We start from the raw sequence: 15,417 nt of genomic DNA, 5'->3' as shown, positions 1-15,417 counted from the left end.
GTCCCTCCCGAGCAGGGAAAGTTCTTTCGGCTGGGCGTTAAAATTAAAACAAAAAAATTTAGGAAAATAAAAATAGAAAGGAAAAAAAAAAAAAAAAGAGAGAGAAAGAAAAAGCACCGAAACCTCCCAAAACCCCCCAGCACCGAGGCGGCTGCTCTGAGCCCGAGATGAGGCTCGGAGCTGCAAATTTCGTTGTGAATCGGTTGTGGCCGAGCAGAGTGGTCCGCGGGGCCGTGGGGCAGCCGCATCCCCCGGCCCGAGCTCCTCTGCCCAGGGCGGTACCTACTGCTGCCACTGGGAAGGGACCGCACTCACAGCGGATTTTTTTTCTGCTGTCACCCGCATTTTAAATAAAACACCGATGGCCTCAGGCAGGGCTGCCCCGTCCTGCCCGGTTCTGCCGGAGACACCAACTTTCCTCCCTCCCGCCCCGTCGGGGGTTTGCTGTTGGTCTCCCGGGCTGGAGAGGGACAGGATTCCCACCTTCCTCACGGTCTCTGCTGTCTCCTCGAGGGTTTATTTAGGGGCTTTTCCCGTGGATAGAGCCTTCGCCGCGGAGATAGGAAAATGTCCACACCCGGGTGCGCGAAGCTGCGTCACTTTAAAGCGATGTCGCTGGTTATTTCTCAAATACTCGATTTTTTTCCGTTCGCCACCTTGCCGGCCAGTCAGCTGCAGTTTGTCCCTCTTCCAAAGCCGCCCTTGGCCGGCAGCTTGGAGGCGACCAAGGAGGGGAGAGCCCCCCTGGGGCAGCCCGGCTGCCAGCTGTCGGGCAGAGGCGCAGGCAGGGCCCCCAGCACCTCCTGCCCTCGGCCCTGCAGCTCGGGGCCAGCGGAACAAAAGAACTTTAGAGGAGGACAAGCCCAGGAACAAAATCAGCATCAGCAGCCGCGGTCCCAGCCTGCCCCCACCTCGGGGATGCAACGCGGGTTGCTCACCCTGCCTGCCCCTGCCGAGGGGTTCCTGCTGCTGCTCCCTCCCAGCACAGACACAGGCACTGGGGACAGGTCACTTTGCAGTGTCCACAAGGTTGGGCCGAGCGTCCCTTTGGACTGGAGCAGAGCAGTGGATGTGCAGGAAATGGTCCCGGTGAGAAATGCTGTCGAGACCCCACTGGGGTTTGGCAGCTCCTCGCAGTGGTTGTGTTGGTTCTTGGGCTCTGGCGGCCTCCCTCTTCAACCAGGAGACCCCATTTGGGTTGGAAATTTGCACTGGGATCAGAACCAGCGCTGAGGTTTTATTTGGGATCAGGAATGGGACTGGAAAAATCAGCAGGGATGGGAGAGGGATTAGAATCAGGATTTGGATCAGTCATGCAGGGACAGGTTTGGGCAGGTGAGGTTTGCTCTTGAATAAAGCACCTGCCTTCGAATAAGCACAAGGAAGTCCCCAGATTAGAACAACTTCCTGATGATTTGCAGGATTTTGGGGAGTATTTTATTGTGGGGTACAACCCTCCTGCCAGAGCAGGTTTTGTATTGTGCCATGCCCAGCCAAGGCCCTGGGGACAGAGATGTCACTTCTAGGCCACTCTTGGGGCTCCCAGCAGCTACAGATGCACTGCTACTCATGTTCTAATGACACTAAAATTATTATTACTATTATTACTATTAATGTTATTGTTTTATTAAGTTGTTTCAGAGCTACACTCCCCAAGGCAGAAATGTGCTCCATTCTGCCCATATGTGGCAGGGGACAGCCAGGAGGGGATAGCCAGGCGGGGATAGCCAGGAGGGGACAGGCAGGAGGGGACAGGCAGGAGGGGAGAGCCAGGAGGGGACAGGCAGGAGGGGACAGGCAGGAGGGGACAGGCAGGAGGGGACAGGCAGGAGGGAATAGCCAGGAGGGGACAGGCAGGAGGGGACAGCAAGGAGGTGAGCAGCCAGGAGGGGACATCAGGCGGGCGGGGACGCTGCAGCAGCGGCAGGAGCCCGTTACCGGTGGGTGTCACTGCAGGACAAGGAGCGGGGGCGGGCGGGGGCCGGGACCCCGCACGGAGCAGGGGGACACGCTGGCTCTCGGCTCCCACGGGTGGGAAAGGGGCAGGGGTGTCCCACGCTGCCCCTCCGTGCTGCCACACCGGGGAAATTTGGGGCACCACCTTGCCCAGCATTTCGGGGGCGGATCTGTTGGCTCTGAGCTGCACTGAGAGGTGTCTCCTGAACGCATTTCATTTCTCGGATGGTTTTTGGGTTTCTGGTCTCTCTGCTGGTTTCCTGCGCCTGTCCCAACCAACAGCTCCACAGGGGTTTGGCTCACAGCGCTCTGTGCCAGCCCAGCAGGGTTCTCTGGAGGTGTCTCCATCCCCGAGCACACCCCGGGCACCTCCGTGGCTGCTGAAGGACACAGACTCTGTGGCCGGGCTGAGAGCTGGATGTGGCTCCCAGCAGGAAGAAGGACAAACATCATGCCTGGGTTTCTCACACTCTCCTCAACAGTGTCATTTTTAGCAAGACAAGTCATTTAAGGCCCAGCTTCCTCCCTCCCTGGGGAGGTGGGAAAGGTCTCTGGTTGTAATCCACTCTTCCAGCTTGGCAAGCCCTGCCGTTATCTCCTTCATTATTTTAGATGGGTTTTATTGAGAGGCCTGTACTAAAAAGAGGCAACCACCTACCAGGGTTTTCCCGGCGTGGAGTAGGTGATTTTGTTCCTCCCTCAGCTCAGGTCTGGGCAGGGTGGAGTTTGTTACAGCTCCTTCCTTATAAAAGGGCAGGTTGAAGAACAAGAGGGGGTGTGGGAAATGTTGGAGCAGCTTCTGGGGAGACTTCATTGTCCTGAGGGGTAAGAAAAGCTGCCCCTGCAATTTACTTTGTTGTTTCATTTTGAGCAATGCAGTGTAATGTTATCTTTGAGGTTTGGGTTAAAAGTTTAGCTGGAAATCCGAGGGGCAATGAGCCCTGAGCTCAGCATGGGTTATTCATGGCCTTTGGCTGCTGGTGGCTTTATGTAGGACTGGGACAATCCCAGTGCCAAGGTGTGGGGGGTAAAATCATGCTGGCACATCCACCTGAGCTCAGGATGCAGTTGGGGCTGCCCAGCACAGCAGATGCCACCTCACAGAGCTCTGGGGTGAACACATCTGAGCTCTCCAAGTGCTAATGGGAACGTGAATATGAAAACTAGGAGATAATTTTGCATGAAATGCTGGTAAGCTCTGAGCTGTAATGGTAGATGTGAGAAGCAGACTGTGTAAGAGATATCAATTATTCCTGTAGTAATAATGGAGATCCACAGTTTAAATAATGGCACTTTTAACTAAGTGTTATTTGAGGAGAAATGCTCTGTCGGGAGAAGATGGATTCCAAATGTGCTGGTTCCTGACTGAGCCTGTGGGTTTGGGTGCTGTGATGATGTTGAGTCAGTGTTTGTAGACTTTGAGTTTGTTCAGTGAGTGCTTGAAGAGCTCAGCCCTGAGGGGCTGGAGGCAGCAGCAGCTGTTGGAAGATGAGCGTGGAGCTGGCTGGAGCCACCTTAAAGCAGAGGCACTGCCTGTGGTGAGGCCCCACTTTGGCAGAGCACTCAAAGCAGGTGTTTGAATTCCTTCACACAGGCAATGGCTCTGCTGAATCAGGCACTGATGAGAAGCTTTTTTTGGCAAAGAAATGAGGCCTGATGAGACATTACAGATTTGATATCAGCTAGGATATGGCTGCATCCAATCTATTTGTCCAGAAGCAGCAGGGAAGGAGCCTGTCCTGCCTCCCTGTGGGGCTGTGCTGGTGTGAGCACTGCCCTGTCCCTGAGTATCACCAGCCTTGTGCTGTTCAGGCTGTGTGGTGCACCTGACACAAAGCAGTGAACAGGCTGAGACAGAATTGTTCCTCTCATATTTGTGATTTATTTGGCTATATCTGCGTTAGCATAACTCTGTAAAACCTGAGAGAAAGTCATTGCATGTGGAATCCCAGGCTCCAAGGGCTGTGCCCAGCACCATCCTTGCTGTGGGGGCCCTCTGGGGAAGGGGACAGCTCACAGGCACTCCTCAACGCGAGGCACTGAGAGCCTTTTTACGGGATTCAGGGTCTGGAAAAGTCCTGAGATGAGGCTCAACCTACGAGGAAAGGAGCAGAGAGAGAGGATTGGTTACAGCCAGCAGCCAGCCACAGAAAATAGGTTGAAGCACAGACAGGGAGGAGACTGCAGATTGCACAAGGGCTTCTGCCTGACTGGGAGACGTGTCTCCAGCTGAAGTTAAACACTTAACCTGCTTAAAATGAGGAGTAGCTTTCTGATTGACTTCAGGAGATTGTTATCCTGCTCTAGCATCAAGACCCTGTAGTTTTTTTATGGTGTGTTTGTTGTCTGACATTTTCAAAAGCTGCCATGCTCTAAGGTGGGCCCTGAAATAAATATGAGTTGTTTTCTACACCACTGGACTTGGGTGCTTCACTGAGGGACCAGGATGGGCTCAGAGCTCCCTGGTGAGGTCAGGAGCTCTTACATGACCTGTCCTAAAAACACAGAAGCAGCAGCAACTCCCCAGGAATCACCTTTGAGTGAGGACAGGTGAAAAAATGCCCATGAGAATAAACAAAAGGGAAGTAATCTGGGGGTAGAAACACAGCAAACTGTGACTGGGGCTGGAATGTTTTCCATGGGGGGCCACGGGCTCTGCCTGCCCCAGCACAATTCCCTGTGCCATCCATCTGCCTCGTGTGGCTGTGCTGAGCTGCCTCCCACTTCCCCCATCCACCCTGCTCAGGCTGGCTGGATGTCAGGTTTTGCATATGTAAAAATACAGAGCAGTCTTTGCCCTGAAAAGCTTGCTAGTGATCTCATTAATCAAGACAAACAAAGCGTATTTAGCTATTCCCCCTCTCTGGAGGAAGGCGTTCAGGTACTTAAATATGCATTTGAGTGCCTAACTTCAGACAGCTGTTTCTGGATGTTTTTGCTTTCTCACAAATAGCAGCAGTGACATAACCCCTCCTGGGGAGGGAGAGGTGGGGAAGGCAGAACCAGGGGCTGCTGCAGGAGGTGGGTAACCCCAGAGAGCTGGCAGGGACAATTCCTGGTCGTTCCAACTCCAACCTGCCATTAAAGATGCAGCAGTTTTTCCATTGCAGCTGGAATTGTTAAAAAATCCAGTGCTTGCAGGTAAGGACAGCTGAGCTGCTTCTCTTGAATGTTCCTCTGCCTTCCTGCCATGCTCCCTCACCCACCAGTGCTGGGAACTGGGCACAGGGATGTTTCTGCCTGGGATGGGGTGATGCCATGGGAGAGGAAACAGCAGTTTATTCACTCCAATCTTGGTACAAAACTCCTGGGTGAGAAATGTCCCACTTAGCCCCAACTGGCAGTAATTAAAGTGAGCAGAGCCTTGAGGAGGTTGTGAGGGATGCCAGCTCCTGCCCTCAGCATGAGTGAGTGGGGAGCACCAGGTGTAGGACAGGGGCAAGTGCTGTTTTAAAAAATGAGAAACCCTCCCAGTCATTAGAGTCCAGATAAGGGTGTCCTTGGGTCAAAGGTCTTTTTATGACAGAGACTGGTGTTGAGCAGTCAATGCCAGTGATGAAGCCTCATCTCTGATTCTTCTAATTAATATTTTAAATGATGAACCCAAAGGTACCTCCTCTAGAGACAGCTGATGATCTTTGCCATTACTCTGCTGCAGTTATGGGTTGTTAATGCCAGGATTTTGTTTGCAGCACTGGCTGCAGCAGGACAGGAATATGGTTTGTAGGAAAAAGCTGGAAGGTTTTCCTTGCAGGATGATGGAGCTGCCATGGGCTCCAGCTGCTGCTGAGGAGCAATGTTTGCTGCTGTTCATTTCATTTATTATTGATAAATGAAAACCTGCAGGACCCTTGCAGCTGGGACGTTGTGGTGTCAGTGTTTGCCTCACAGAATGAGAGGGGCAAGAAAAATAATTACTCATAAAAAAACTTCGATAGGTATTTGGGGAGTGTTATCTTTAGAGTTTCACAGTTACAATAATGTGTTAAATTGGAGGGTACATTAAGGCAGGTGTGTTAATTGAGGGCTGATAAATTGCATGTGAGATGCAGAAAGGCCAAGCTGGTGCAGGGGAGTCAGAGCTCTGCTGATGGCAGCAAACCCCAGAGACTGAGCAGGGTTTTGTGGGTGCTGTAGCTGCTGGGCACTGTGAGCACCCTTGGGTGCAAAATAAGCTCAGCTTAAGAGGGGGTAGTTTTAGTTTAGAGCTGCACTTAGTGGTTTGTGGTGACTTGAGAGAGAACATATGGAAAGGCCTGAAGCAAGTAATGAACAGCACCAGGCTCTCCTCATGGCCTGGAAGGATCCATGGAGACGTGGCTGTCCCTGTCCCTCTCCCAGCACCTGCCTGGCTCTGCCCACCTGCTCCCAGGCAGCTCCCCAGCCTTGCACCATTTTTCACTCTAACAACAGAGCTGCACCGAGACTCAGCCTGGTTCCTCCATCATCCGTTTGATCGAATCCTTTTAGCGGGTGACAAAACACTTTCCTGTGCTCGCTTTACAGGAAACCAATCTCTATTATTTTCTTTTTTTTTTCTTTCCCAAACCCTCCTTCATTTACAAGAGTCTAACAAATCCTGACGCTTATTTTTTTCTTTTCTTTTTCCTCCAAAACAACAGAAAACAGTGGATTTTTTCAGGGAAGGGAGGGAGGAAAACAAACAATACAGAGAGGGGTAGGGTGCACACACTGACGCTCAGCGTGCCGAGCATCCCTGTACAGACAAAATAAAAAATATTAAAAAAAAAAAACCCACCCCGCGCGCGCGCATCGAGATGCAAATGATTTTCCGCGAAGCCACCGCTTGTAAAGCTTGACAGAAAATAATGAGAAACACTAAATCTTTTATAAGGTCAACACTCAAGCAGCTGTCAAACAAGAAAAGAATTTAGCGGAAGATCCGCAAAAACTTCCATCGCCTCATTAAATCCAACAGGGCCGGGGCCCGGCGTGGTGAGGAGGCACCGGGGCGCCTCCGTTTTGTGTCAGTAATTTGTGGCGGAGGAAGAGCGAAGACGAAGAAGCCAACGCCGAAGGGGCCTTGGGGGAGGCTGGGGAATCGTTAGTGCGCCAGGAGCGGCCTCGGTTCCTAATTGGAAGCATTGGGCATTATCAACGGAGGATTTGCCTCGGCTCCCTGACAGCTCTCTAGGCCTGGAATGATAGCCCACTTGTCAGTGTAAAAGACCATTAAAAACAAACCATTTTGATTTAATTGGAGGCGGTGTGCTGGGGGCCCAGGTGAGGCGCTTCATCAGCCGATGTTGGCTGCTGATGCCTTTTTCCCCCTGTATTGATGGCTTTTTTCTTTTTCTCCCCTCCCTTTCAAAAACTGTCTAGGAAAGAGAAAGAGGTGCTGAAAGATCCTTCACAGCCGCATCCAGAGCGGCTTTCAATAGGGTTGTCAACAAATGCCATGACAAGTTAGAGAGAGGCAGGTACTTTTAAAACAGACGTTATTCTGTCCAAGATGAGCTGTGCTCAGAGGTGAGTGTTGGATTATTAGGGTTACAAATAATGTGGCTTTTCCTGCCAGGAGCGTGCTTAACTGGCTTAACGAATAGTGTTGATTTTTCTCTCCCCACCTTTCTAAGAACAGAGGGAAATGCAGGACAAGGGAGCCTGGGCTAAATGATCTTTATTTGCTTCAAGCCCAGGGAGGTTTCAAACAGTGCTTGGCAATTTTGGGCTGCTGTATTTAATGTCCCATGGAGATTTGGGTTAGTTTTTTGGTTTTTTTTTTTTTTTCTTCCCTTTCTGAAAATAATGCCACAGATATTTGGTGGGGTTCACTGGTCATTTGGTCTGGACAACAGCATGAGGAAAGAAGAATTAACGGACTGGAGCTGTAACCTGGGGTGTGCCCCCCACCTCCCTGGCAGATGTTTCAGGGTCAGACCAGAGCTGGCAGCTTTCACACTGACCTCATGTGCTTGATGTCTGAATCCTGACCCTTTTCATGCCAGGCAAGAGTTTTACTTAAAGTTATCTTGATAAACAGCATTTCTGCAGAAGTCAGACCAGCACCACGAATGAGATCCCAAACCCATTTAAAAAGCATTTCCATGGAGCTGTGCACTGGCAGCAGTGGCAGCTGCTCACTCATTACCCAACACAGCACGTGTGGTTTCACCCTGCCACAAGCTGTGAGCACCCAAAATCTCTTCCTTCATGGGTGAGAATCTCCAGGAGAGCAATGGGAATTGGTTGCCAACTGTTCCTTGTGCTGCCTTTGGCTACTGGGGCTTGGCTGTAGGTGGAGCCTGCCTGGAGGTGATCTGGGCTGTACATCTGCTCAGGAGGGTGCTGCTGCTTTCCTGTGTTAATCTGGAGATGTCCAGAGCAATGGAGAAGGCACAGGAGTGATGGTCCCTCTGTGTCTGAGGGAAAAGCTGAGCATGGCAAGTAATGGTTTTACAAAGAGAGGGTCAATTGAGATAAGATATAAAAGTTTTTTACAATGAGGATGTTGAAATACTTGGATGTGTTGCCCAGAGAGATGGTGGATGCTCCATCTGTGGAAACATTCAATGTCAGCTTGGATGGGGCTCTGAGAAACACAATCTGGTTGAGGATGACCCTGTTCACTGCAGGGGAACTGGACTAGATGGCTCTTAAAGACTCCTTCCAAGCCAAAATGTTCTGTGACAGAGGACAGCATCGGGTGGGATGAGAGGTTGAGTGTCCAGGGCACAAGGAGATGTGCAGGGATCACACCCAGGGCAGCTGGGTCTGTGCTGCCTCTTTGGGGCCCTGCAGGGTGTTGTGGTCTCTTTGCATTGTGCCACTGATGCTGCTTTGGATGGTTACTGCAGGGCTGGGAGCCACCAGATCACATCACTTGGGCCATTGAACAACCATCAGCTGACACTGATTTTAATTCTTTTTGGTCAGCCAAAGTCCCAACTGAAGGGAGAATTGATCTGGTAGTGTGGTGCCAGGAAGCTCTTGAACTCATTGCTTTATTATTTAAGCACTATTTAGGCCCCAGGAGAGGAGTTTTATAACATTCCATGTCCCAGAAGTTTTTCTGCCCTCAAACCCAAGAGAACCAATGCTGCACCTCAACAGCCAGCCCTGTGTGCTGTGTGAATCAAGCCCAGGTTATTTAAGCAGAATCTGTGGCTTTTCTGACAAGACAACATCTGCAAGATTACATGAGCTGTGCTTGTCAGTTCAGCTCTATAGACAAAAATAGAGGTAAGGCATTAAAAAAAAATGCGGAACATTTTTGTGTGTACGTGTTAAACCTCAGCTGTTAATTCTGACGAAGGATCAGGCTGTGAGCAGATATCGGATCCCTGGTGAGAATCAAATTCCGGAGCCCAGAATTTTTTGCTGCAAAGTTTATACAGTGGGGATTCCTCTAATTACTTTCAGTGGAAATTTACCTGACAGAGCTTTCCCAGGTAATGCAAGGCATACGCAGGAGAGCCGCTCAGCCGTTGACAGAGCCTTTGATTTTGTGCCAGGTTGCAAATTAAGTCTTTTGCCAAGGTACCCGAACACTTGCTCGTCAATTGCTTATCGCTTATTCATATCGCGCATCGCGCGCCGCGCGTTTCATCTGCTCGGGGAGGCAGCGCACGGTGACAAAAGTCTTGTCCAAAGTTGCTGCATTTTCTTTCCTTCCCCTTGCTTGGTCAAGTAAACAAGCTGCCCGAGTGTCTCTGTGAGCTGGGATTCTCTAATGAGCAAAGGAAGAACCTCGGTGTGTGTCAGTGACAGGAGGTGCACGGAGCTGTTTTGACACGTTGGTGAATTCTGTCCTGTGTTGCTGCTTTGTTGCTGCCTGAATCCTTCTTGACTTGATAGAGCTCTGGAAATATATTGGGGGTGGCCAGCATTGGCTTACTGGTTTGGATTGTGGCTATCAGATGTTCAGATGGAGGTGGCTGGAGCCTCACCCCAGCCTGGCACAGGTGGAGATCCTGCGTTTGGGCAGCACTGTCCTTTCCAGAGTTTGGCTGACACAATTCTGCCTGAGCCAGCAGGTGAGGACTGACACAGGACCAGGACACATCCACTGAACGTGGGGGACTGGAGGCTGAGAGAATTGGGATTGTTCTGTCTGGAACAGAGAAGGCTTTGGGGTGACCTGAAGGGAACTTACAGGAAAGGTGGGCCAAGACTATTCATAGGAACCTGGAGTGACAGGACAAGAAGAACGGGTTCAATTGAAAGAGAGTAGGTGCAGATTAGATACTAGATTATTTTTTTCCCCCTGTAAGGGTGGTGAGGCATTGAAATGGGCTGCCCAGAGAAGCTGTGGCTGCCCCATCCCTGGAAGTGTTCCAGGCAAGGCTGGATGGAGCTCTGAGCAACCTGGTCCAGTGGAAGATGTCCCTCCTCACGGCAGGGGGGGTGGAACAAGATGATTTTCAAGGTCCTTTTCCAACCCACACCATTCTATGATCCTATAATTTATGTCCATGCTGGGTGCCTGAGAGTACAGTCCCCAGGGAATGTAGTCCCACATCTACAAAGAAATTAAATTTTAGTGCAAGTCCCAGCCATGCTGGCAAAACTTGAGCCCTGCAATTGTGTCAGTGCAGGCAAAGCAAGGCAGAGGCTGTTTGAGGAGTTGCTGAGGAAGAGGAAGGCAGTAGAAGCATCTTGCTGAGGTGAGTAAGGAGTTAACATGTGCTTGGTTTACTTAAAGAAAAATAAATAAAAAACCACTTCAATGCAACAACTTTCCCTAATGAACTGCCCATCAGGACAGGACTGTGACCTGCTTGTCTTGGTGAGCTGGGGGGCCCAGGAGACCAGGGGCAGGTCAGTCCTGCAGAGCGAGACCGAGCAGGAGAGAGAGCGGGAGCACCCGGTGTGGGAGAGCCTGCAAATCACCCAGTTAGCTTAACAGTGTGGGCCATTATTCTAAAGCAGTGGGGCTGAAACTTAAATCCAAATGAAAATATAGTCAATTTGTCCATACTTTACTGACTGAATGACTATGTAATGTCATGCAGCTCTGGCAATGCAATTAGTGGGGAGGGAAAATCTCCTTTGTTTTCTTCTCTTCCAATTCTTGGGCAAGCTTTCATGGTGCCAGGGACTGAATGGAAAACCCAGTTTAAGAGCCAGCAGAGATATCCATGCCCAGTTTCTGCAGCTCTCTGTAAGGGGTCATGATAGGAATAAAAAAAAATCCTTCTTGATGATTTTTATGGGCCTAAAGGAACAAAATCTCACCTTCCTCCTGCCCCTGTTTTGGATTATAACTATTTCAGTGGCTGGGTGTTGCTCCCCTCAGACTGAAAGATGTTATTCCAGATGATGTGGTGACTGACTGACCAGAAGGATGAGTGGCTTGAGAATATCACACTCCTGCACCTCACACCTGGCTTGGATCACATGGAAATAAAGTTTAAAGTGAGGCTGTGGTCAGGCAATGGAGAATCTGAATATTCTTGCCCAGGGTCTGGAGTATTTCCCAAGTCATGAGCATCTTCTGTACAGGTCAGAGCCACCAAAGGCTGGTAGGAATATGCAGATGGAGTCTGCTAACAAGCATTCTGTGAAGTGATATTTTTGTGGTTGCTTTTCATATTCTTGCACAGTAGGATGAGGGTGCTATATGGATTAGAGGCAGTGTTTTGGTCATTTGTCACCTCAGTAAAGGAAGGACTGACATTGACTCCTGGAGTCCCTGGGTTAGGTCAATCTGGCTTTCAAAACCATTCCATCATCTCTGCAGAACCCACCTTTAGAGGAGTAGTTAAAAAAGAGTTTGGAAACCACCAAATATCTTTGGGAGCCCTTAACTTCTTTCAGGTTGTTACTGCTTTTAACTGGGTAAACATTTATGGGTGTTCAAGAGGAGTTATTTTTCCATGGAGGAAACCATGCACTGAAGGTCAAGTGAGCAACAAATTCCTTGATCCAAGTTCTAATGTGGGCTGTGCCTGTTAGATCTGCAACTGGGGAAAGGCAAACCTCCCAGGGTAATGCAATCAGAAAGGAGGAGTGTGGAAAATCTGCAAAGGCTGTGCAAAATGAGCTGTCCCTCCTCCCTGGATGCTGCTTCTGAGAAGGAAGGGAAAGGGAGAAGAAGAAAAAGGAGAAAGAGAAGAAGAGAAGATTTGAAGGTTTTGAGAGCTGTGGCTGGGGCGGGAACCCAACCACAGCCATGGATGAAACAAAAGGGAAAGCACAAAGCAAAACCCAGGCTGAAAAATGAACTTTGCTGGAAAGGTCTGGGGTGAGAGGAGCTCTAAAGAGGAGGCTTGCCCCAGGATCTCGTGTGACTCTCACAATCTGTTTAACAGCGATCGGTCATGTTCTCTCGCTGCCGCCGCCGCAGCAGCAGCTCCGAGCTGACAGGCAGTGGGGATAAATGATTACTGACATATGCTAATCGGGCACTCTTAGACAGGATGGGAGAGGAATACATCAAGGTGGTGCAAAGCACATTTCTTGGGCAAAACTCTCCAACTTGTACAAGTAAATTACCTTCAGGAAATCACAGGGCTCCTTCGCTGTTTTAAACTGTGGTTAGAAATCAACAGCGTGGCAAAAAAAATAACCCCACCAGAAGAAGGGCCAGGACAGAGAGCTGAGAGTTCTTTGCAGTGATATCTATCAATGCCAAATATGATTTTGGCCATGTAAACTCCCTGCAGGTTTCAGTGCTTTCACTTTCTGGTGTCTCCTTTCCATTCCACTGGTCCAGCTCTTTCCCCTTCTCTCCTAAAACCTCCCCTAGCTCTTCACTAAGAAAGTTTCCATATAATTTATACCACAAACAAAGTTAATGGAATTCTAACAAGTACCCCAGGGTACAGCAGGTTGCACAGATTAATTCAGAGAGATGTTTAGATCCCATCACTAGAACAAAAAATCTTCACCTTGGCTCTTATTTGGATCAATTAAAGGAAGTGTCACGGACGTCTCTAACCTGGCCAGACCCTTTACTTTGTCTCAGGGTGAATATTGTCAATCAGGTAGTTTAGAGAGGTATCAGGAGTGCAGGCTTTCTGGAAAGCGCTAATCCTGGGCTGGAAAAGCTTCTTGGAACATCTGGTGTGGTTTGAATTAGCTATGGTGAGAGCTGATGAAATGGCAGGGTCCCAAAATGCAGGTGTGACTGTCCTGTTTGTGTAGGGCACTCGTAGAGCAAAGGCCACCCCTGCACTAACAACAAGATATAAAAAAGAAGCTTGTGAAAGTGCACAAAAGTTAAAAAATATGTTATCTGGGCAACTGCTGCCTGTCTTTCAGGGCTTATGGCTGACAAAAAATATCCCAGCCTGATGTGCAAAAGGAGCTGATAGTTGAACATATTTGGGACCATTTTAAGGTCTGGGTCGTGGGGAGCTGAGTTAAGAACCTCATTCATTGTGTGCTAAGGATCTATGTGGGCAAGGTTAGAGGGTGTCCCTGATTTCCATGAGGGGCTTGTAGAGGCCCAGGGAAATTGCCTTTGGTCAGGGGTTCATACCTTCTCGAAGCGTTGTAGGTGCCAGAAGGACTCCTCCTTCACCGGCAGCGGGTGCGTGCGCAGGAACGTGGTGCGGTTCTCACGCACCTCGCCCACCTGCAAGCAAAGAGAAACCCGGGGCTCAAACTGCTGCCCTTGTCTTGTCTGCACCCAAAGAGAAACCCAGGGGGCTCAGACTGCTGCCTTCTCCTGTCTGCACCCAAAGAGAAACACACCAGTGGGCTCAAACTGCTGCCTTCTCCTGTCTGCACCCAAAGAGAAACCCGGGGGCTCAAACTGCTGTTCTTCTCTTGTCTGCATCCAAAGAAAAACAGGAGTGGGCTCAAACTGCTGCCCTTGTCTTGTCTGCAGTCAAAGAGAGACCCAGGGGGCTCAAACTGCTGCCTTCTCCTGTCTGCACCCAAAGAGAAAGAGGAGTGGGCTCAGACTGCTGTTCTTCTCTTGTCTGCACCCAAAGAGAAACCCAGGGGGCTCAAACTGCTCCTCTTCTCCTGTCTGCAGCCAAAAGTGAACAAGAGTGGGCTCAGACTGCTGCCCTTCTCTTGTCTGCAACCAAAAGTGAACCAGAATTCAGGAACAGGGCTGACTAGAGACAGGAATAGGGCTCAAACTGCTGTTCTTCTCTTGTCTGCACCCAAAGAGAAACACACCAGTGGGCTCAAGCTGCTGCACAGCCACACACATCAGCACTGCGTCGTGCAATGCAGTGACACTGGGATGGATGAGGCCAGAAGTTGCTCTGGGCTGTTGATCACATTTTCATGATCTGGGGAGTTTTCCATGTGCATGCAGCCAATACTGAGAGTTAAAACACATGAGCAGCTGTCAGCTCTCAGTGCCTGCTGTATAGAGCATCCCAGGGAGGTGACTGCTGCCCACTGGAAGCCCTGAGCTACAGCAATGGCTCATCCCTAACTGGGAAAGTCACTTCCAGCACCCTCACCATGGTGAGGCTGCCTGGCTCTCCTGATTAACTGCAGGTCACAGTGCTTGATAATCCCAGCACAAGCCAGTGCAGGTACCTGGATACCCTGAGAATCTGTCTGCTCTGTGGTCTAGGATACAGGTTTGTGTTGCTTAACTCAGTAATTGGTGGCTTGATGGAGGCAACTTAGTGATTAAAAACATCAGTCATTAATAGATAAAGTAGGGATGCACTTTCCAATGTCCCAGGCTGGTGTATTCATAAAATAGCTGCTAATTAAGGACACTGTATTCCTGCACTTCAACTATAAAGCACAGTTTGTGATGGCAGTAAGCCCATTGAAACTGGTCATTACCATATTAGCCCGACTCTTCTTTGAACCATTAACTAATAAAACAGTCATTGGCTGCTTTTAAATGATATTACAATGTTGGTGTGTTTAACAGCACAGCCTTACACTCCAACAGCTGCTGTGGGTTCTGCATTACCACCCCATGCCAGGCTCAGGGCTGGGGCTGTCCTTTCAGCATTTGCTGACTGTTCCTTTATTGTGGCCACTGTCACAGTAACCTGAGCAGAGCTGATGTCCAAAGGACAGCCCGTGGGGCTCCTGGCAGGGGGATGCTCATCTGTGTTAGGCTTCATCAGCCTTGTAGTAGTCAGGGGGATGTTTTCCCAGCTGAGAGCCCTTCCCAGGGCTGGGAGCAGCCCATTTGTCCCTTGTGGGGTAGGACAGTGGGGGGTTGTGCCCAGTAGTGCTGTGCACATCAGGGGAAAGCTTTGCTGGACTATTCCCACCTTTTTCTTCACCACGTGCTGGACTACAGTCCGGGCTCTCTGCTCCTCCATCCACAGTTCCTTGTATCTGTGTTGCATGAGGTCAAAAAAGGGAGTGGAAGGCCTGGAAAACATTGAAAAGGCACCTATGTAATCTTTGCCACCTTGTGCTGGCTCACATCTCTGCTCCTCAAAAGTGACTGGTGAGAACATGAATAAAGCCTCACACTGGGGAAGGCTTTCTCCTCCTCAGGAAGCCTCAAACCCACAATCATTTGCAGTGAGCACACCCCAGCCTGCACACACCTGTGCT

At 49.9% G+C, this 15,417-nt stretch overlaps 1 protein-coding gene across 1 annotated transcript in view; it reads right to left on the bottom strand.

Moving 5' to 3' along the window:
* Positions 1-3,815: 3,815 nt before the first annotated feature.
* The window catches only part of CFAP77 (cilia and flagella associated protein 77), a 57,092-nt gene continuing 45,490 nt past the window's right edge, over positions 3,816-15,417 (bottom strand). Inside the window, exons 4-6 of the mRNA XM_030286552.4 lie at positions 15,126-15,228; positions 13,403-13,498; positions 3,816-4,051 (exon numbers count right to left, since the gene is read on the bottom strand). Coding sequence (XP_030142412.1) covers positions 3,983-4,051; positions 13,403-13,498; positions 15,126-15,228 — 268 coding nt within the window. The 3' untranslated portion in view covers positions 3,816-3,982. The remainder of the gene's footprint in view (positions 4,052-13,402; positions 13,499-15,125; positions 15,229-15,417) is intronic.

Source organism: Taeniopygia guttata, chromosome 17 (genome assembly GCF_048771995.1).
Source record: "Taeniopygia guttata chromosome 17, bTaeGut7.mat, whole genome shotgun sequence".
In the NCBI taxonomy this organism is placed as follows: Eukaryota; Metazoa; Chordata; class Aves; order Passeriformes; family Estrildidae; genus Taeniopygia; species Taeniopygia guttata.
Note: the sequence above shows the minus strand (reverse complement) of the source record. Positions and strands in the feature narration are given on the sequence as shown.